This window comes from Gymnoscopelus microlampas (genome assembly GCF_963454915.1).
Source record: "Gymnoscopelus microlampas genome assembly, chromosome: 22".
In the NCBI taxonomy this organism is placed as follows: Eukaryota; Metazoa; Chordata; class Actinopteri; order Myctophiformes; family Myctophidae; genus Gymnoscopelus; species Gymnoscopelus microlampas.
In genome coordinates this window covers 3,076,079-3,099,250 of record NC_139959.1, presented here as the reverse complement: position 1 = coordinate 3,099,250, position 23,172 = coordinate 3,076,079, and the positions used below count along the sequence as shown (strand labels likewise).

Genomic DNA, 23,172 nt, shown 5'->3' with positions numbered 1-23,172 from the left:
AAAAACATAAAAGGTTTAATATGGAGATACGAGGTTTCTGCCCGACAGCAACCTTGTGATATCTCTCTGAGGGCTTTCGACCTCAGCTAACTACACAGAGAGGTTTGTGGACAATTTCATTTCATTTCATGATTTTCATCCTGCTCTGTGGCCTTTTGAATCGTGGATATGATTTTATTTCGATCACTATCTGCACAGTGAAGCCATTTATTAACCCATTAAGACCTGGGGCCGATTCTACAAAATGTCTACTAATCAGTTCTTTGAAAAAAAACTATGTTGCTACATCAGTGGTTCTCAAACTTTTTCATGTCAAGGACCCCCAAAATGATATGTAATTTGGCCACGGACCCCCATCTTGTTTTTTGTTCCAGGGACCCCCAGAAGCAAAGATTGGAGTTACAAATGATTGCTTTTAAAATATGTATATCCAAAGATTTGCACATATTTTCACGATTTTTCATAAATAGCAGATCTACAAGCCGAGTGCCGCGCTATGAGCTTGTATATCTGCTATTTTTGAATAGCCAAAGAAATCTAAAATGACACAGATGCCTCCCCGTATTGAATGGGTTAATAACAATAATACTATGTGAGATTGTATGAATCCCTGATGCAATATATCTTGTAAATTTCAGAGCAGCAGAATAATAAGGCAGCGATTGTGTCTTGCAGGACTTCGCCGACTCAATATTCCACCTGGTGAGAGAGAAGTACCGCTTGCTGGTGGGTGGCTGCAGTCCTGCACACGCTCCGCACAAATCCCTGGCAGGCATCGTAATGACCCGAGGTATGGCAAATTTCACTGACTTATATATATCCCTGTGAATTATTGAAACGGTGGCAATATATAGACAGAGGAGAGAGGAAAGGAGAGGGGAGGCAAAGAGACAGAGACCTTATATGATAAAGAGAGAAACTGTACTGTAAATCGAGAGTGTGAGGTGGAGAAGAGAGAGAGACAGATGCCACTCAGTGCGACGTACCTCGCACGCCAGCAGAGTACTACAGTATTATGCTGTGCCTCCCTGATGAATTATTGACTATGCAGACTCTCTGAGGGGAGTGAGACACTGGTACTGGGTGTCAGTCATCTTGCCAAACACTCACAGCCGGCTCTGACACAAGCTCCATGGTGTCACCGTGGGAATCTTAACCAGTTAAACCCTACAGTATGGTGTACTTTGTTCTACGTCAAATAGTGAAAACAGCCACTCACAGTAGGTCGCAATGGGACGTGTTGTGAGCTGAATGTTTGCCTATTTTTGCCTTGTATGATTTGCCCACAATAGGGACGCTAGGGTTCATGTGGTTAAAGCGATATTTTCCCAAAGAGGCAACAGACTAGCCTTTGTCTCTGTCCATGGTGCTGAAATTGGCCTCAGTCTGCAGAACCTTCCGCTCTGCAGCTCAAAGATTCTGAGTAGACCCTTTGTAGGACCAATATCTTAAATCCAATAAAGATAGATTTAATCTAAGGTCTAATTAATGTTGTAAAATGTTATAAATTAAGTCAATTACAGTATATTGTAGTTCCACAAAGGAAGTTTCCCCTCGACACAACGTCAAAGGATTATGATTAAACAATCACACACATCATGCACGCACTGAAATTAATCAATACATTAATGCATTATTAATTACAAACCAATAATATATGATAACGTTTGCTAGTCATACACACTCTCATGTTCACAGACAGACAGACAGACAAACAGACAGGCAGACACAGCACTTTATCTCCCTCTGTGTGGACGCGGGGGGGTGCTTGGGGGTCAGTTATAGGAGGGATCGGTATCTCGGTTGTCTTTGGAGAGCTGCCGCTCATCAATTTAGACTTCAGTGAGTCCCTCCCGCTCAGCGTTGACCTAATCCAATCCCTCTCCTCTCCTCTGCCTCCAAGTAATTGCTTCTGTTTGTTTATTAATAGGCAGCGCTATCTTCAAAGATCCAGACGCTGGCCGGCCCAAGTATTTGCGGCGTGGTTCTGGTGGCGGCCATAAGCACATATAGGCAGACACCAAACTTGACAAAAACAGAGGGAGCTCTGCTATGTTCTCCGTCTCTCTCTGTTTTCCCCTTTTTTTTTGCTCTCTCTGTCTTGTAATCTCTCCTTCTCCCTCTTTCGCATCATCTATCTCTCTTTTCTCTCTGTCTCAACATCAAATGACTGTTTTAGACTTATCTCGCCTGTGCCTGGGGGAATATTAATCTGGTTGCGGGCTTTGAACCGCAGACCGCGGCGCCAACGGCCCCCAAAACCTGGTCCTCCACGCCCGGTGTCCTGTTGAGACCATTTAGCCCCAACCTGGTGGAGATTAGCCCCGCCGCCACGCCTGTCTGTGTGCGCCGGGGGAGTTGTGAGAGAGCGCTGTCAAAGCTGAACCGCCGTGTGCACGTGTCAGGTGGCATGCTAAATCACATGGGAATCGATCCCAGATAAGATTGGGTGTCTGAAGACGGGGGAAACGGCGCACAGATGCGCTTGGAAACGTGAAAAATCAGGCCTGTCTGCACGCCCGGTGTGAACAGTCGCGTGACAAAACGCCACAAGCTCTCTCCCCCCTTTTTTTTCCTTTTTGATCTTCTAATGTGGCTTTATTGAGCCGGGGCGACAAGTCTCTCTCTCTCTCTCTCTCTCTCTCACTTCTCTCTCTCTCTCTCTTTCCATTTGGGAAGAAATTCCAAGGGGACTTAAAGGAAGCGATGAGACCAAAGTAGATGTTCAAAGAGGGATGTTTTTATTTTTTGTGGCCAGACACCAATTGTGATGCTCAAAAATCCAGCAATAAGAAACAGTTCAATGAAAAATGAAGGTTGTGCGTGTGCGTGTGTGTGTTCGGGCGCGCGCGCGCGTGTGTGTGTGTGTGTGTGTGTGTGTGTGTGTGTGTGTGTGTGTGTGTGTGTGTGTGTGTGTGTGTGTGTGTGTGTGTGTGTGTGTGTGTGTGTGTGTGTGTGTGTGTGTGTGTGTGTGTGTGTGTGTGTGTGTGTGTGTGTGTGGCAATACACAAAGATGAGTTGATGTGTTCAATAGGCAGGTTTCCTGTTAGTAAACATGAGAGGATATGACCGCGCAGAGGAGGGGGAAGCCTATAGAGGGCGCCATTACCCGCAGCAGCTCTGGTCAAATGTCCATTCAAAAAAGAAATGATCTTCACCGGGTTTAATGAAAGTAGATTAAATTATGCAGTTTGTAATACCTTGTTTACTCAATAAAAATGATTTGTCGGAAGTTGGATCTGTTTGTATATAATAGCAGCATTATGCCTATTATGCCTATAATAGCAGAATTATGGCTATCTAACTCCCGAACATAACAACAGAGTGAACGGCGCAACAATTCGTTTCCCCCGAGCATGCGCAGATTGCGCATTCTGCTCTGTGATGACGTCGCGCGGAAATCCGTCTATATGGTCACATGCTAATGCATTTTGATAAAAAGAAAATAACAGCAATCATCCAACATGATGAAAGTGCAACATAATGAAGGAAGGTTTTTATTAAGATCATTCACAGCTTAATGGCATATAAATTAGTTTACTAAATGTTGACCTTGGCAGCTAATTTCATCTCTGGGAAAAAATACCCACACATTTTAAAGGTAGGGTAAGTGATTTTCTTTGGTTAAAATAAGTGTTAAATAGCTCTATATTCTGATAGTAATCATTGCTATAGCGTGTTTGTTCAGTAAAAGGAGTCTCCTTATCTCTCCAGCCCTTTATAAAACAGAAAATGCATTTTCGTTTCAGTTTCATTTCCAATTTTATCCAATCAGGATAGAGAACTTTATCAGGATATAGATTAAACAAGTGAAATTGGAAGTGATGACACTAAGAAATGAGCAGGCAAAATTGGAACTCGAACACTATAAAAATGAAGCTTAAAAATGGGTGCTTTCTCCTGATTGGCTGAGATTTTGACACCTACCGGAAAATGTATTTTCTGTTTATTAAAGAGCTGGAGAGACATGGAGACTCCTGTTACTGAACAAACACTCTATAGCAATGATTACTATCAGAATATAGTGATTTAACCTTTTAACAAAATACTTTTTGTTTTAACCCAAAAATATCATTTACCCTACCTTTAATGTCAGGTCTCAGTATCACACATATACATATAATGGATCATTCATTCTTTTTAAAAAAATGTTTTATACCATTTTAAAATATCTCGACAAAATGACTGCAAAGGCTGGAGCACCAATGAATTAATGTTACCTTTTGCGATGATAAATATTGTAGGCCATGGTCATATACCATTTAAATCAGTTCCGCTCTTTTAAACATGAACTAGGCCAGTGGTTCTCAAACTTTTTCATGTCAAGGTTCCCTTACTTAATATGTATTTGGCCTCAGACTCCCATGTGAATATGTTTTGTGCCAAGGACCCCCATACAAGATTTGTGTTTCAAAAATGTTAAAAAATGTTAAAAGATTTTCAAGATTGTTTTCAAAATAGCAGATCTACAAGCTCACAACATGTCGTATTGCGAAAAAACAACAACATTAATTTACCTAACACTGATGATACTGCTGTTACAAGTCTACTGTATGAAGCCATCTGTGAAATCTATGAAAAGGTTTAATCTTTTTGGACATGTAGTACATCAGCTAAGGCAAGGGTTCCCAATCTTTTCAGGCTGTGACCCCCAAAATAATCATATTTGTCGACCCCCAGTTTGGGAACCCTGGAGCTACAGTAAGGGGTCCTCCTTGGCCTGAACAACATTGAAGACCCCTGGTATAGAATGTTGTGGATGGATCTCAGGCTCTTGCGGAATGTAAATGTGGGTCCGGCTGTTCCATTACTCCCTTATCCCATTAAGACCGGGAACGCATCTGTGTCATTTTAAGATTTCTTTGGCTATTCAAAAATAGCAGATATACAAGCTCATAGCGCGGCACCGAGTGCCGTGCTACAAGCTTGTAGATCTCCTATTTTAGATTTTAGATTTTATATATATATATTTTTAAACTGTTTTAGAATCGGCCTCAGGTCTTAATGGGTTATACTAACAGCGTAAATGACTGGCACACAGAAGCCTTGGTGCTGTGTAATGTAGTGTGAGGTGGCGTGGTGGGGCAGCAGACAGAGGAGGCAGAAGGCTTCTCATGGTGACATGGTGTGGAGGTAATGACCCATCAGACCCCAGAGCCAACACATACTATATATATATATATATATATGGATGAGTCTATGTCCCCTCAGTGTGGAGGAGTATATACACGGTCCAGCATAGACAGATAGATGGACTAAGCATGTTTAATAGATGTCTATCTCAGGCACCATCTTCTGTAGCTTATAACGGGACTGAGAGTAGCCGCATCAAGTGATGGAAGGAACTAAGGAAGTACTCAGACTTTTGGACTTAAGTAAAAGTCACAATACCACAGCATAAAGATACTTTGTTTACAAGTAACAACAGTCAAAATGTTACTTTAAGCCAAAGTACAAAAATAGTAGCATCAAAATAATACTTAAAGTAGCAATAGTAAAAGCACCACTTGATTTTGAATCACATTAATGACATTAAGTATTAATAATCTAAATGTCTAAAAGTAACAAAAGTAACAAGTAACTGAAGCTGTCAAATGATTGTAGTGGAGTAAAAAGAACAGCATTTGCCTCTGAGATGTAGTGGAGTAGAAGTATAAAATATCAAGAAATGCTCAAGTAAAGTAAAAGTAGGTAAATTGTACTTACCGGTAAATACGGTACTTGAGTAAATGTACTTAGTTACTTTCCACCTCTGAGCCTCATGACCCCTGCTTTGTTAAGGATACAGTGTTGTGCTTTGGGTTGCCATGGTGATGGGGAAGCTATCACTGACCTGATGCCAAGGCTGTGACCTCTTGTTATTTACGAACCAAAGAATTGTGTGGTTGCCATAGCGAGCAATCTTGTGTCAAGATTGGAACTAAAAATGGTACAAATTCCCCCCCATTGGTCTCTTCACTATACAACAGGGGTCTTCTACATTTTTCAGGCTAAGGACCCTTAAGCTGAGAAAGAGATGAAGCAGTGACCCCCCCTACGCATACGACTATATTGTATACATTTGTTTTTACACATTATCTTTCAATTAATGTCTAATTAATGTTGGATTCGCGTGAATGTGTATTTTCAGATATTTAACCACTTAAACGCTCAATACTTAGTAAACTTCACCTTTGCATCCGCGAAGCCTGCAAGTATCGTTTGCTCTCTCTCAGACTATTTCTCTCTCTCTCTCTCTCTCTCTCTCTCTCTCTCTCTCTCTCTCTCTCTCTCACTCACACTCACACACACACACACACACACACACACACACACACACACACACACACACACACACACACACACACACACACACACACACACACACACACAATCTCTGCTATCTCTATCTTCCTCTCTCTCTCTCTCTCTCACTCACACTCACACACACACACACACACACACACACACACACACACACACACACACACACACACACACACACACACACACACACACACACACACACACACACACACACACACACACACACACACACACACACACACACACACACACACACAATCTCTGCTATCTCTATCTTCCTCTCTCTCTCTCTCTGGTACAATCCCCTATAGCCTGGAGGGACGATTGCTCCGTGATTGGCTAGTTCATTGTTAGGCCAACCATGCAGGTTGGTTATTCGGATTGACTTTATCCCATAGCCTGAGGGACGATTAGTCTGCGATCATAGACATAAATAGGTAGACGTGTCCTTGACCACTGGGCCGCACGTCAACGCTGATCCAATATTAAGCAGGGCAGCCTGCCAGAAATACGCCTGAGCTGTATAGAAGTACCTGCAGTGGTGGAATAATTGTTTTTTTACTTAAGTAAAAGTATCAATACTGCAATGGAGAAATACTCTGTTACAAGTAATATATATGGAAAAGTTCTTCTTCTTCAACCTTTATTTAATTCACGGAAAACACACTGAGGGCTTAGACCCTCTGTTCCAGTGGAGATTACAAGTCTGAGAAAAGCACAAACAATTTGAAAATGAATTTAGAATAAATAAAATCACATGATTTATCTACATCAATTAAAGCAGCACTGCTGTATGTTACTTTTCTCTTCTACCCCGGATTTGAACCCGGTTTCCTGTGCAAGTGCTGACATTTTTACCATTGAGCTAATGGAGCCAGGCCTGCTTGCTCGGGGGATAAATTGATTATTTTTGACCATCGATCAGGTCAAAATCCGTGTCAAATCTTGTGTCTAGGTGAGACATGACCTTTGACACGGTTTAGTCTCAATAGAAGAGCAGGGAGACAAAATACAACCACCCCAACCAATTGTATAAGTTATATTGTATTAACACACTACAAAATTACATTTTATTCATAAAGAAAAAGTTACATATAGGCTATAAATTAGGTGTAGTTCAGATTGACCAACGTTAATATATCCGACTGAAAGTGACCTACTGTATAGGGGAACAAGAGAGCTGTATACAAACCCTGTAAGGCAGTGGTTTTCAACCTTTTTCATGCCAAGGACCCCTAAATTGATATACATTTGGCCATTAGAGGGTCAACCCCCAATTAAAACTTTATTATAAATAAATAAAAAACAATGCTGATCTCTCCTAGTCGCAAGGGAGAGCCAAACCAACCGTATTATACAGTATGCAGTGATGGGTGTTATTGCTGTTGCCTGTTATAGATCTTAGGGCAGAGTGATAAACTGAGTCCAAAGTTTTAAGTGTGGTAGCTGATGCCTTTCTGTATATAATATCCCCATAGTCCAAAGCAGAGAGAAACAGTGTCTCAATTAGCCTCTTTCTAGTAGGCCATGTAAAGCAGGATCTTTGAGATTTTAAAAAGGCAAGCTTCATTCGCAATTCATTTGAATCTCAATGTGCGACCCAAAATAGAGCCTTTTCTCCTTTAGAGATATGAAGGAACTCTGATTTTAGAGCTCCAATCTTGACACATTGATGTCTCAAGATGTTCAAGCCATGTACAGGCAACAGAATCAAAAGCAATATGACATAATCTTTGTCAAAGCAACGTGTGATCCACCGCATCAAAAGATTTAGACAAATCAATAACAAGTGCAGCACAATATTGTTTGTTATCCAAGGCTGAGACAATATAATTTCAAACCAACAAGGTAGCAGATTCTGTACTACTATATGCTTGGCCCGGAAACCAGACTGATAAGAACTAAAAACAGAATAACTATTTAAAAACACTTTGAGTTGATTATTTACAAGGGATTTAAACATTTTAGCGAGACATGATAGCTTAGCAACATGTTTATGGTGTCCTTTATGCAGGGGTACAACATGAGCATCTATCTATGGTTAGGCCAACAAGGCAGGTTGGCTATTAGGATAGTCCACATCCCATAGTCAGAGGAACGATTGCTCTGCGATTGCCTGGTTCGTTGCTGTTGTAAGCCAACCGGCTGACCAAACCTGTTTCATCACTCTCGTTAAATAGAGCCGCTGCCCTGCTGTTGTGGTCCAGACAAAAATGTTAGGTTCTTTCTAGAAGTAACAATGGCGAACCGTTTCCTTTTCCATTACAGAAGCCTCTCTTCTCTGGTGAGAGTGCGAGAGCCTTTATGTGACAGTGCTGCTTTCCTGGGGTGTGACCCCGTTGAATCACCAGTAATCAACAGATGTGCTTGTGTGAGAACAGAACAGAGCCCCGGGCCGCTGACGGCACGATACCTTGTTCCCTCTGACCCCCTCTTTATGTACTGCTGTGATGCAGCTGATTATGCCTGCTTTAACCCATTTAGACCGGGAACGCATCTGTCTGTGTCATTTTAAGATTTCTTTGGCTATTCAAAAATAGCAGATCTACAAGCTCATTGCGCGGCACCGAATGCCATGTTACGAGCTTGTAGATCTGCTATTTTTGAAAATGTGTGAAAATGTTTGCACATTTTGAATATATATGTATTTTTTAAAGCGAACATTTGTAACTCTAATATTTGCTTCTGGGGGATTCTACAATTGTCTTTTAAATCCTAACAGTTTTTTTTTATTTATTTTTTTTACACATGTTGCCATATCAATGGAGTATTTAAAAAAATAGCAGATCTACAAGCTCATAGCGCGGCACTCGGTGCCGCACTATGAGCTTGTAGATCTGATATTTTTGAATAGCCAAAGACATCTTAAAATGACAGAGATGTGTACCCGGATCAAATGGGTTAAAAACAGCATTGCCTGTGGGTCTCTGTGTGTGTGTGTGTGTGTGTGTGTGTGTGTGTGTGTGTCTCTCTCTCTCTCTCTCTCTCTCTCTCTCTCTCTCTCTCTCTCTCTCTCTCTCTCTCACACTCAGTGCCTCACTGCTCTCTTTCTTTAATGTCCTTTCCTTTTTTATTCATCGCTCTTCTCTTCCTCCCCCTCTCTTTTTCATCCTTCCTTATGCATCTCTCTCTTGCTCTGTTATTTTCTCTCGCCGTCTTTCTCCTTTTTTTTTGATTCACCTCGCCCTTCCCCTCTCTCTCTCTCCTCTCTCCTCTCTCGCTAACTGAAGAAGGGAACCTCGGTGCCAATTTCATGGCAGGATAGTGAGCAGAGCGGCAGAAATTATTCACTGCAAAATTGATCTAAACAATCGCAAAGTGGAACAAGCAGCAGAAATTCAGAGCTTACCTTTTGCCTTTTCTTGAACTTGCCTCATCACCGACAGGGTGAGGTTTCTGCACTATACTGTACAGTGTACACACATATAGACCCTTGTCTGAGGTTTACAACTATATGATATTGTCTCTGCCGGGCAGAAACCTTGTATCTCCATATTTCAACTTTTCATGTTTTTTTCATAAATGATGCCTCAATTCTTAGTCTATATGCCCTGCAGTAGAGGTCGTCGGGTTAGGCATGTAACCCGAAATACCCGGTATCCGACCCGTACCCGGCTCGGTCACGGGTCCATTCACAAGAAGTGACTCCGGGTCCGGGTCGGACCCGGAGTCACTAATACCCGAGTTGACCCGGCGAGCGGGTTTCTCGGGGCTCAGACTGTGAAATGCACGGTTCCACTAATACCCGAGTGGACCCGGCGAGCGGTGGGTCTCGGGGCTCAGACTGTGAGATGGACGGTTCCATTAATACCCGAGTGGAGGGAGGGAGGTCGCTCAGAAGAAGACAGACTGGCAGTGACGCAGTCAATGACTGGCTGCTATTTATATTATCATATCACTACATAATGTTATATCATTGACCTAAATGGCGATATATTAACAAGGATAGGATGATTAAAACATATGTCTGTATTAGCCTTGATGATCGTCTTTCTTGACCGAAGGCTCTGTCTGTAAATAACTTTGGTCAGGTGGAAAACTTTAGTTAAACTTGCAGAGTGGCGCATTACTTTACCTGAGTTACAGCTTCTGATAGTTGTACTTGAATGTTGACATGAAATAATAATCCTGTTTAGTGTTTCACAACCAGGAGCAAAGACTACAGCGCAATATTAACGGCGCTGATCATCAACACACACGTTGAAAGTCTAGGACAAAGATACCAAGGATTCGACAGTGACGTCACTATGCAACAAGGAAGTAGCGACGGACGCTATGTCATGTTGTTTTAAAAATAGCAAGGATTCTTCGGTGATCTGATATGACATCACCGACGAATCCTTGGACATATTTTACCCACTCATTTATATACACCAGTTATATCAAATATTGTCGATTAACGTAACGCTTTGGTTAATGGTTAAAATGGTAAAATAGTCGAGTTAATATCATAGCATGTTGTTACCGGTATACTCTGCAAAGCACAATGGAAACTCCAAAGCCAATTATAATGTTAAACAACATTAAATGTGGTTTAACATTAGACATTTACGTGGATTATAGTTGGCAATGAAGAAGGATTACAAACATCTAGAACGTGGATTTATTTTTGTATAGCTGTCCAATGAGCATTGACTGGGATTATACATCACAACCACGGAGGCTACGTTAACATTTAGGTAAGAAAGTATGAAACAAATCTTATTTAATGCTGGACAACTTGTACTAATGACGTTGGCAAACAATTTTGCGTTCGGGTTTTTCGGAGGCTCGGGTTATGTACGGGTTCGGTTCTTGTATATCACGGTTCTATACGGGTCGGTTTCCGACAGCTCTCGGTGCTGTTCGGGTCCGGTTCTCAATTTCTAATAATGGCCCGGGTCCATTCGGTCACGGGTATTTTTTTCGCGGGTCCATTCGGGTATCGGTCCTTCATATTTGGACCATAGGCCGGGTCCATTTGGTTCCGGGTAAAAATTTCACGGGTCCATTTGGGTTCGGGTATTTATATTTGACCCGTGAAGACCTCTACCCTGCAGATAGTCACAGCGCACATAGTCATATTATGACTATGAATTGAATACCAAGGACCTCAATGGAAACAAAACCGCAAAGACTTTTTTGACAAAGTATTTTAAATGTAACTGTGCTGTTTAACATTGTTTGCCTAATGTTCAATCAATCAAAAAACGTTGTGATACTACAGTGTCACACAAAAGTAGCAAAAATAGCTCACAGAGCTTGTAGATCTGCTATTTGAAAGTGGTCAAGTGTGGTATTATATAGTGTTAGTACAGTATATAACCAATGAAAAGCATTAACAAGAGCTTCATGTGACTCAATAATGACTACGATTGGACCCAAAACAGGTTATCCCCCCCCCCCATTTCCAGTTTTGGACATACAAGGTTTTTCTCCTGACAGAGGCGATATGTCAAGCAGCAACGTCTCGGAGCTTCGCCATTTTGTCGGAGCGTTTTTCTTTGGCTGTCAGTGTTTTTTTTTCTTCGCTTGTTGTCTTTTAAGAGAGTGGGGACTGGGGAAGCACACTTCTTCATGTTATTCTCTCTTTGGACAGCGCGACGCAGGAAAAGGCACCGTCTGGACTCCATCCCGGGCTAGCCGTGTGGGGTTTTGTTCGGTTCAGCGGGCACTAGGGCTCTTAACCACCCCGCCAACAATGGCAGCGCGGTCGCAAACTGCTGCTGTAGTCAACATGTCACTGGTATTGTTTCAGAAGCACTGCAGAGAAACAGCCCAGACGATCCAATTGTGACATTGGCTCCGTCAGAGCCACCTCGCCATTGCTGGCTTCCTATCAATTACTCATTAGCCCATGAAGCCTTGAAGTCGTGGAGATTTATTTTGTCGCATTCCTGATCCAAAATGCCAACGTTTAATTAATTGAACTAAACAGGAGGCCAATCTTAACAAGAGCAAAACTATATTTAAAACAAATTAAAAAACATATTTTAACCATTAAGACCTGGAACGCATCTGTGTCACTTTTTGATTTGAGCTAAAAAGCATTATTTTACACTTTGGCTATTCAAAAATAGCAGATATACAAGCTCAGAGCGCGGCACCGAGTGCCGCGCTCTGAGCTTGTATATCTGCTATTTTTGAAAAATCGTGAAAATGTGTTCAAATCTTTTAATATATATATTTTTTTAAAGCGAACATTTTTCAACTCAAATCTTTGCTTCTGGGACCCCCTGGAACAACATATTTTGAGATGGGGTCAGCGGCCAAATACATATAATTTTGGGAGTCCTTGACATAAAAAAGTTTGAGCACCACTGATATAGAAAAATTGTTTTTTTTTTCAGAATACTGTTGGGATTTAGAAGACATTTGTAGAATCGAAACCTCAGGCCTTAATGGGTTAAACCAGCTTGTCCCCATGTTTCTTCCGGACCTCCATTTTGTCATTCTTCCCCGTTCCTCCCTTTCTCCACCTGAGCCCATGCATGCAGCCCTACACACCCTGGTCACCTCACCTCTCTCCTCCTCCTCCCCCTCCCATGCACTTTCTCCTCCCCTCCCCTCCGCTGGTCTCCTCTCCTCATCAGTGGAGGTGTCAGGGCTGTGCGGCTGGCTGTGCCATCTGGGCAGAGGCTGATAAAGGCTCATGCGCTGAAGCCCGTGTCGCCTGCAGGTCTGCCAGCGGCCGGTCAAGCCTGACTTTTTCTGAGGCGATGGGAGAGATTTGTGGCGGTGGGGAGCCGAGCGGAGCGCCGCGCTGGAGGAGGAGAGAGGAGAGGACGGCGTGAGGCTAAAGCCTTATAGCTGCCGAGCCAGCTCTCCTCTCCTCTCCTCAGTGGTGGAAGAAGTACTCATTTTACTTAAGTAACAGTAGCAATACGACAATATAAAACTACTCTGTTTACAAGTAAAAGGCCTGTGCTCAAAATGTTACTTGAGTTAAAGTACAAAAGTATTGGCATCAAAATATACTTAAAGTACCAACATTAAAAGTACTAAAATGTTTGAAAATAGCCGATCTGTGTGCGGTGCGACGCGTTGTGAGCTTGTAGATCGGCTATTTTCAAATAGCTTATGTATAAAATAGGGCTAAAGTGGTTAATGCATGTTTTACAATATAATGATTTATATCTACAAAGTAACTAGTATCTAAAATGTTCAAATAATTGTAATGGAGTAAAAGTACAATATTTGCGTCTGAGATGTAGTGGAGTAGAGTAGTACTCCTCTCCTCTCCTCGGAGAAAACGTCACCTCTGAATGAAATGGCTTGTTGATATCACCTGACCTGATACGGAGTCTGCCTGACTTTAGCATCTGGTAATATCTGTGAGATTGACTCTTTATCCAGGTTTTATCATAAATGTTCTCCTTTCTGTTTGCGTGTGTGTGTGTGTGTGTGTGTGTGTGTGTGTGTGTGTGTGTGTGTGTGTGTGTGTGTGTGTGTGTGTGTGTGTGTGTGTGTGTGTGTGTGTGTGTGTGTGTGTGTGTGTGTGCGCGTGTGCGTGTGTGTGCGTGTGCGTGTGCGTGCGTGTGTTGTTCACTAGGTGTGGACCTGAGGCATGCCCAGGTGGTAGCTCTATCTACGGGCACTAAGTGCATCAACGGAGAATACCTGAGTGACCAGGGCCAGGTGGTCAACGACTGTCACGCCGAGGTCACCGCCAGGAGAGCTCTGCTGCGCTTCATCTACTCCCAACTGGAGCTCTTCTTAAGGTCAGTGGTTGTCAGGGACCCACAAATTATTATTATGCATTTGGCCACGCACCCCCATAATGTTTTTGGGCTAAGGACCCACATACAAGATTTGGGTTGTTGAAATATTTGAATATTTTCACATTTGTACTGATTCTTTTTTGAAAATAGCATATATCTACAACTTCACAGCTTGTAGAGCTTGTAGATCTGACTATCTAACCTAACTCTAAAACAATTTTACTGTTGGGTTTACAAATAGAAAAGATTCAGATTGGGGTACGTCTTAAGATTAGACATTTAGAGGTTAGGTTTAAGGGGTGCAGATTTGATTGCCCTGTTTTATATTTTCGTACTTGCACCGGTTCCACACACCAACAATAGCAGGCCTACAAGCTTGTAGATCTGCTATTTTTTGCTATTTTCAATGCCTTCCTAAAATGTGTGGCGGTGGCTACCCTACTTTAGCTTACTGAGAAAACAGGTGGGAAGGACGTTAATGTCACATGCACTGCAACCTCATCGCTGTCTTCAATGTCCTTTCCCCCCGAGTGCAGATATGGCAGTTGTGGCATTTTGTTTGGTCATTTCATTAAGACTTATCTCCCCTGCCATTAGCCATTTTGCTCCGCCGCGAAAGTCTCCCCACCTGCCACCAGGCATTGTGCAAAGACAAAAAGTCAGTGCTGTGTATGCAAATAATGACATTCAAGGAGCTCCACTTTCTAGCCGCTAATCTGATGAATCAGCCTTGCTGTTGAGTTTTCCCAGGGAGGCTCCGCGGCATAATAAATGCTTAATGCTTATGCAATGGCAGCATTCGGGAGTCAAGGAATTAGTCAAGGCTGTCCCCCGACACCGGTGGAGTTCTTGGTGAAAGTTGGTGTGCACAGGAGACCACTGCATCACACAGATTAGGAGGCAGGTACAGTGAAAAATGCATACTGGGAGATGGGTGAAAAATGCACACTGGGAGATGGGTATTAGTGAACTCATTTCATGCAGACGCACGTGCACACACGCACGTACGCGCGTGCACACACACACACAAACACACACTGTATGTTTAGCTGTGTTGACAGCCTACACATGGCTGTACGTACTAGCTATGCTGGGTTTTTCATTAAGCAGCTCAGAGAGTGAGTATAGTGCATATCGTCGCCGTCGGCTTAGGGTTACCTTGTATCTCCATTCTTCAAGTTTTTTTGGGTAAATGAATGGCCCACTTCTTTGTCTTTTTAATGTTTTTTTCCGTATATTAATGCCGTACTTCCTCGTACTACTGTACAGTGTCACACACAAAAGGAGCAAGAATAGACGATCCACAAGCCTCATAACGTGTCGCGAGGTGTAGAACGTTCTAGGTGTAGATCTTCAAATAGTAAAATCAGCAGGAGGTTGACATTTTTATTAAAAACATAAACAGTAATGGGTTTGGTGATGTTCTATATTGTCTGAATCAGCTTTGTTTGTGTTCATTTATGTGCACAAAGAGTGACTTTGAAAGCTGTTTACCATACAATACAAAGTCAATGAGGAGCATATTTTGAATGATCAATTTCTATCAAAGGAGCAATTATTTTAGATTTATTGTCCACCTTTGAAGTTACATCATGGCAAGGTGACTACACAACCCAAACCTTTACCAAAGTGGTCTTGCCCTTTAACACAAATGTTACTGTGTAATCTGTCACATTTTAGTCTCTACCCTCCTGGAGAGATGAAATCAGTCCTATAGTGCAGTGGATAGTTCTAATGTCTCAGCTCATGCTAGCCTGTTGTACCAACGAGCAGGTTTTTCTGTTCTTGGTTGGTTTTAACCCATAAATAAACCATTCCTCACAATGTCTGTTTCTCAGATTCTACTATGCTTGTTAGGAGATTTGGACACGAAATATACAGTGGTAATGCAAGCGCACACACATGCGCGCACACACACTGTGATACTGTTTTATATGCTACTATACTAAACATTTTAGGACAGCGTTGGAAATAGCTGAAAACAACCGTAAATAGCTGAAAAATAGCAGATCTACAAGCGTCGTAGCGCGACACATTGTGAACTTGTAGATCTTAAGAGATCTGCGATCCCACCTATAGTGCTGGGATGGCCAGAAACGCAACTGACACACACACACACGCACACGCACGCACGCACGCACGCACGCACGCACGCACGCACGCACGCACGCACGCACGCACGCACACACACACACACACACACACACACACACACACACACACACACACACACACACACACACACACACACACACACACACACACACAGAGAGAGGCCTGAGTAATGTCCAGCAGCTCTGTGACAGGAGGAGAATGGAGCTCAGTCAGAGAGGCAGGGAGCAGGCCAGTGTTCATCTCCTCCTCCATCCATCCCTCACTTCATCATGGCTAAAGAACGCAGCTCCCATTCCCCTCCTCCTCCCCCTCCTCCTTCACCTCCTCCTCCACTGTGATGAATGCTGTTCTCTTTCTCCTTCTCTCTCTCATCAGTCTCCCCTTCCTTACTACTTACTTCATGTTGGTTTTCCACCCTCACTTCTAGGGTTGCAGCTACTGTATATTGATTATTTTCTTAGCGATTCTTTCTATCGATTAGGTGGAGATGGAGAAAGTTTTCTTTCATCATTTGTTTTATTTACTATATATCATCAAATCCACATGAAGCAATTCCAATGCATTTTTGTACTGTGCGAACATTATCGATCTACAAGCTGTTTTAAAGCATTTAGGGGAAAAAAGGGATTATCAATATTTAAAATTGTTTAATTAACTGTTGCATCCCTACTTCCTCCCGTTCTTTCTTTCTTCCTCCCCTCTTCCTCCCCTCTTACCCTCCCTTCACCTCTCTCTTTCCCCACCACACAGTAAAAGGCCTGGGGACTGTGAGGAGTCGATATTCGTGCGGCACAAGGAGTGTGGCTACAGGTTGAGAGACAACGTTCATTTCCACATGTACATCAGCACGTCGCCCTGCGGAGACGGCAGGCTCAACTCGCCCTACGAAATCACCACCGACCGTAAGACACCATGAACCAAGCCTGTTTGTTTACTCTGTGGGGCGCAAACCTTGTACTTTAGGTCCAAAACATGAGTTACTTTTCAGGAAATGGACCAGAAAAATAACCTGTGTTCCAATGGATCCAATGTAGTTATATTATTTATTTAGTCACAAGCTCTCGTTAATCCTGTTCATGGGTTCAATATAAAACCCACAGACAAACTAAACCACTTCCCACTAGCCTGGTTCCAGACGAATCTGCCTTTGCAAAATTGCATTGCACTTTAGCCCTCGGCAGATTAGGTCTGACCCCCCCTCAATAGAGATTTCATTTCTCTCCCTCCGAAGTCGTGAGGGACCAATCAGGGCCCAGTATCCAAATGTGGGCGGGCTTATCACCTTATTTGGAGCAGTGACGTACAGTACAATGCAGGAGACTCGTTTTCAGTTTTTCACAACAAAGATGGACGCCGCCATAGCATCGGTAGTAAACGCGTTAGAAAATATTTCTTTTCTAACAGACTAATAACAAACAATTGCCCTTAACACATCCACCGCCAAGGGCTAATCTCATAATGTACTCACCACTGCCAAGCTTTCATTGTTGTTTTTTGTTTTTTTCAAGTCGCCATAGCCCTCGTTAAAATCCTTTAGAATCCGCAATGGAATGTTTGTAAACAAGCTCCACATGTTGCTTCGTCTTTTAGTCCAGACCGCGAGTCAAACGGAGCCGCGATGTATGAGTTCTGACCGTTTATGGGAAATGCGAGGAGAAAAAACTACAAGAGTCAAAGTGGAGTTTTAGTGTGCGCCTTAGAATGGAGGCCGACGGGAAAAAAATACTTCCGGGTAAATTCCGGGTCACTTCCGGTGGTGTTACACTGAAAATGGTCCCCGAAAAAAAAAATCTAAATTTTTTTTTTCAGAAAAAAAGGAAAAAACACCCGCACCGTAGGACTACGGTTTCGGCGCTTAACAGTTGGATTTAACGGACCGTAGTACTACGTTCTTGGCGGTGGATGTGTTAAAGCTTTTGTTGGAAAGAAAGATGTGTTAAGAATAGTTTCATCTGGTTACCAGACTAAATACGAGTGGAGCTAGCTTTCGTTGTTTACTATTTCAGCACCGGTGCTTGTGTGTGACGTAGCAGGAAGCACTGCTCTGATTGGTTTTAGGTCTAACCAATAGAGTCCGTTTGGATCTTTTTGTAACCGCCCCTTGGAAATAAATCTATCGCTGAGAGGGACCAGACTAATATCCACGCAGTGTGTCATGTGATATTGTCTGGCCACGCGAGGCTAACTTCCCACTATTGCTTTCACTTTCAATGTATTTTTAAATAGTGAAAATAGCAGATCTACAAGCTCACAAAGCGTTCTCATCGTGACGTGTCGTGAGCTTGCCTTGTAGATTGGCTATTTTCTCTACTTTTGTGCGACTCTCAAGGTGTCTGCCCGACAGCAACGTGTTGTTTTGTAATGTCGCTCGATTTGTTCTGGCTTTGCCACTGCCTGCCCATCACTGCTCTCTCTCTTTCTCTATCTCCCTCTCTCTCTCTCTCTCTCTCTCTCTCTCTTTCTCTTTCTGTCATCGTGTCGTTCTCCATCTAGAGCCCGATTTATGTTATTTACCAGTTGTATTTTTTAGGCTCACACAAGCCAATGTGTGTCTACACTGTGGGTCAATTTGTGTGGGAAATGAACTGCCTCTATAAAGGCAGGCTTATTAAAGGAAGGTTCTGGTCACCCTGACCACAACAGCAGCAACAAGGAGACACTCTTAAGTAACCAAGGGTTTTTTGTTTGTTTGTTTGCCGTGGTGGACAAAGTACTCAACCCCAGTACTTACTTAACAGTATTCCTACAGTACATTACGGTATTGACTCTTTTACTCAAGTAAAACATTTAAGTTTTTTTTTAGATTTAGCCTTGTATGTCCAAGGACAGGAAAATGGAAAAAAAGAACCTTTGTGTTCCACTGGATCCAATATACTGTATGAGAGTACAAGCTCGAGTTTATATTTTTCATTGGTTAGATATTTATAAAAACCCATAGACTTAAAGGAGCACTTCACCCATTTCCAACCTTATCTTCACATAATCGGTCCTCACTAATGCTCATTATAATATGGCACTATTTCTGTCTACCCAGTCTGTGTCTCAGAGGAGGGCGGAGGACGGTTAATTCAGAAAGTGTTAAAGTGCTCCTTTAACAAGTTTCAAACCTGTCATCCCTATTTTGGGCATGTCATTATAGGTGAAACTTATAGAAAATAGCAGCTACAAAGGAGCACTTATCACTTATTAACTTATATCACTTATTAACACTTGAAAGATATATACTTACCCCCTACCCCTGATTACATTAGCTGCTGCCTAAGTCATTCACAGGTTAATTTCATGCAGATTGCCAGTTGAAATTAGCTTGAAAGACACGTGGTAAACCAGTGGTTCTCAAACCTTTTCATGTCAAGGACCCCCAAATTAACACTTATTAGCCCGTGGACCCCCATTTGAAAAGATATGCCAGGGACCCCCATAAGAGAAGATTTTTACGGCTCTAGCAGTGATTCTCAATCATGGTATTTCAAGGACCCCCCCCAGTTTGACATGCATTAGGCTACGGACCCCCATTTAATTGCATTTCTATTTCTGGGACCCCAATTCATATTGTAAAATCAATGTTAATTTAACTCTGAGAGTGTACAAATGGAACCAAATGGACCCGTTAGGGTTCCATTTGTACACTCTCAGAGTTACAGAGCCATAAGGGTCCATTTGGTTCCTATAAATCATTTAGCTGGGGACCCCCTGGTATCCCCTCAAGTACCCCTGGGGGTCCCCGGACCCCACTTTGAGAACCAACGTGGTAAACGATGCTGCATGTCGTCACTGGTGGGTGGAAAACGTTGTATCTCAAAAACTGTTACTTTTCAGAAAATGGGGAAAAAATAACCTGTTTTCCAATGGATCCAATGTAGTTATTATTTAGTCACACACTTGTTAATACTTTTCATTGGTTCAATATTTATAAAAACCCATAGCCACCACTACCACCAAAAAAATAGCTGATCTACAAGCTTACAACTTATCACATCACGACACATTGCAAGCCTGTAGATCGGCTATTTTTACTACCTTTCTGTGACACTGTAGTAGGATGTAAGGCAGTGGTTCTCAACCAGTGGTCCTTGAGGGGGTTCTAGGTGGTCCCCAGCTAAAAGATGGAGAGTTGGTGACCAAATGGACCCCTATAGATCTTTAACTCTTGAGAGAGCGTAAAATGAAACCAAATGGACCCTTACGGGTCCATTTGGTTTCATGTTACGCTCTCAAGAGTTAGATTATTGTTAAACATCTGCATTACTTAATTAAATGATTGTTATTTTGATCAACATTTGCCTGTAATCTCTCCTATAGTACCAACATCAATACAGCATGTGGACAAATTCTTATCCAACGATAACAAAATATTCAAAGTTTTGGACCAATCTGATATGGAAAGGGTTGAAAACCACTGAAGTATGGCATTAATTTACCAAGAAAAAACAACAAAAAAAAACATAAAAAGTTTAAATGACAGCCTTGCCCTGACGTGTATTTTTCCCATCATTCGATGAGCCTGACATCCTTCTCAAGCCGTTTTAGCAGCACTTTGCTGACTAGATGACATTTTACTGCTTACCATGGAAATAAAAATGTATACTCATTTAGACGCTCACCTGGCATTTTTCTGGGTGACTTAGGAGTTGAGAAATGTTGTCTTCCCTGGCAGTGAAATATAATGTGTATAACTATATACCAGTAGAGTAGAATAAATCTTTATTATGCCTAGAGCTTGGGTCTTCAATAGGGGGTCCGGGAGCCCTAGAGGGTTCTCAGAGTTACAGGGGAGCCAACACATCTTGTGTGTGATTCTGGGGGAACATTCGCCGGAAATAAAAATATAGCAGATCAGATCTGCACTGTGAGCTTATAGATCGGCTATCATCGGTAAAGAGGTTTGGTCTTGAAGGAAAAAGAGAAGACCAAGTACAGAGCATAAGTTTACCAAGTATTGAGTGTTTAAGTGGATAAAGTAATGGATTAGTGTCTGAACATACACAATGAACATGAATCCAACATAAAAAGATAATGTGGAAACCAACAAACAAACAAAATACATTAATTTACAAACCGCTGATAGTGCTGTCAGACTATGTCTATGAAGCTTGAAATGAGTTCATGAAAAAGTTGAATATGCGACGCAATTTTATACAAGTATTGGGGTCCCTACTTCATTTCTATCTCAGCTAAAGGGTCAAAATACCTAAAATCATAATGAAAGAATAAATCTAGTTCTAGATTGCAGGAATAGATGAGAGGAACAGACCAACTTGAAAACAAAACATTTAGCTGTTTAATCATTCCTTCTACTTGAATAGAAGAGGCTTTTCCTCTGGCAAAGCTTTGAACTGGCCTTCTCTTGGTCATTAAACCTTTTCAAAGGTACATTAGCCTTCTTGTACCGATTATAAAATGACTCATTACTCTGTACTTTAGTCTGTCTGCTGCTCTTCAGTTCACAGCCTAGCTGGAAACCCATACTTAAGTTTAGTCCACACCCGCTGCACCAGGAAAATCACAGCAGTTAGGGAGGAGAGAGAGAGAGAGAGAGAGAGAGAGAGAGAGAGAGAGAGAGAGAGAGAGAGAGAGAGAGAGAGAGAGAGAGAGAGAGAGAGAGAGAGAGAGAGAGAGAGAGAGAGAGAGAGAGAGAGAGAGAGAGAGAGAGAGAGAGAGAGAGAGAGAGAGAGAGAGAGAGAGAGAGAGAGAATCTCAGACATGTACAGTGTATAAGTGCAGGTGCAAGTGCAATGTACATGCAGTGAGTAGAGGTGATGTATAACTAGCAAAAGCTGCGTCGTAACTTGTACTATTTTTGTGACACACTTCAAAGTTCTCTGAAAGACTTTCCCACTCAAAATACATCTTTACAAATTATTACACGCTTTGAACTGATCTATTTAAGCACTTTGCACAACAAATGAATAACTGTGAATTAAATTGAATCCAAAAAAAAATATGAAAACATTATTTTAAACGTTATTCTTTTCTTTTCTGTGGCTAAATTAATCCAATTCTCCAATTAGCATGTTCCTTCATTAGTGTGAAACTTTAAAAGGTCAACAGCTGCTCTAATTATTCTTAGAACAAAAGATGTGAACAATGTGCCGAAAGGTGTTTTTTTGTTCTCCGAGAATACTGCTACTGTACACCTATCCCACAATGCACTGCAGGTGACGAGGCAATTTTGGGGTTTCTCCCTTCAAAAAAGTAAGACGTCCGTAACAAATACTTTCTCAAGTGCCACTCTATTCAGAGAAAATGAGTCTTGCACATCCAGTGGTGGACAAAGTACTTACCTCATTACTTGAGTCAAAGTATAGATATAAGTATAGATACCACTTGGTCAAATATTACTCAACTTGCAAGTGAAAGTTGCTCCGTCACATTTGTACTTGCATTGACGGCATACGGTAGACAATGTCATGCTAGTTAACCCATTCAATCCGGGAACACATCTGTGTCACTTTAGATTTCTTTGGCTATAAAAAGGATAGCAGACAAATACATATCATCCTTATGGTCCTTGACATGAAAAAAGTTTGATTATAGCAACATACGTAGAATCGCTTTCGCTTTAAAAAACACATAAAGATTTTGATTTTTTTTCACGGTTTAAAAAAGTAAAAAAATAGCAGATCTACAAGCTTGTAGTGTGGCACTCGGTGCGGCGCTATGAACTTGTAGATCTGCTATTTTTGAATAGCCCAAAGTATAAAATAAGAGTTATAGCTAAAAATCTAAAATGACACAGTATTGAACTGGTTGATGTGTCTCTTGCATTGACAGTGCACAGCTGCAGACACCTGATGAGGAAGCACCACAGCCACCTGCGGACCAAGATCGAGTCGGGCGAAGGGACGGTGCCGGTGAGGGGCCGGGGCCCCGCTCAGACCTGGGACGGGATCCTACAAGGAGAGCAGCTCATCACCATGTCCTGCACGGACAAGGTCACGAGGTCAGTGATACTGCATGGATTCCATTATGCGTCTGTACGACGTGTGTTTGTATCCAACCTCCAACTTTGAGCTTGTAGAGAAGCTATTTTCGGTGACGAGATTTAATG

General features: G+C 42.1%; 1 protein-coding gene across 1 annotated transcript in view; it reads left to right on the top strand.

Moving 5' to 3' along the window:
* adarb2 (adenosine deaminase RNA specific B2 (inactive)) overlaps positions 1–23,172 on the top strand; it is a gene marked incomplete at both ends in the record, with an annotated part of 264,867 nt that overhangs the window by 218,033 nt on the left and 23,662 nt on the right. Inside the window, 4 exons of the mRNA XM_084049189.1 lie at positions 676–790; positions 13,838–14,006; positions 16,872–17,023; positions 22,896–23,064. Of these exons, the coding sequence (XP_083905315.1) occupies positions 676–790; positions 13,838–14,006; positions 16,872–17,023; positions 22,896–23,064 (605 nt within the window). The remainder of the gene's footprint in view (positions 1–675; positions 791–13,837; positions 14,007–16,871; positions 17,024–22,895; positions 23,065–23,172) is intronic.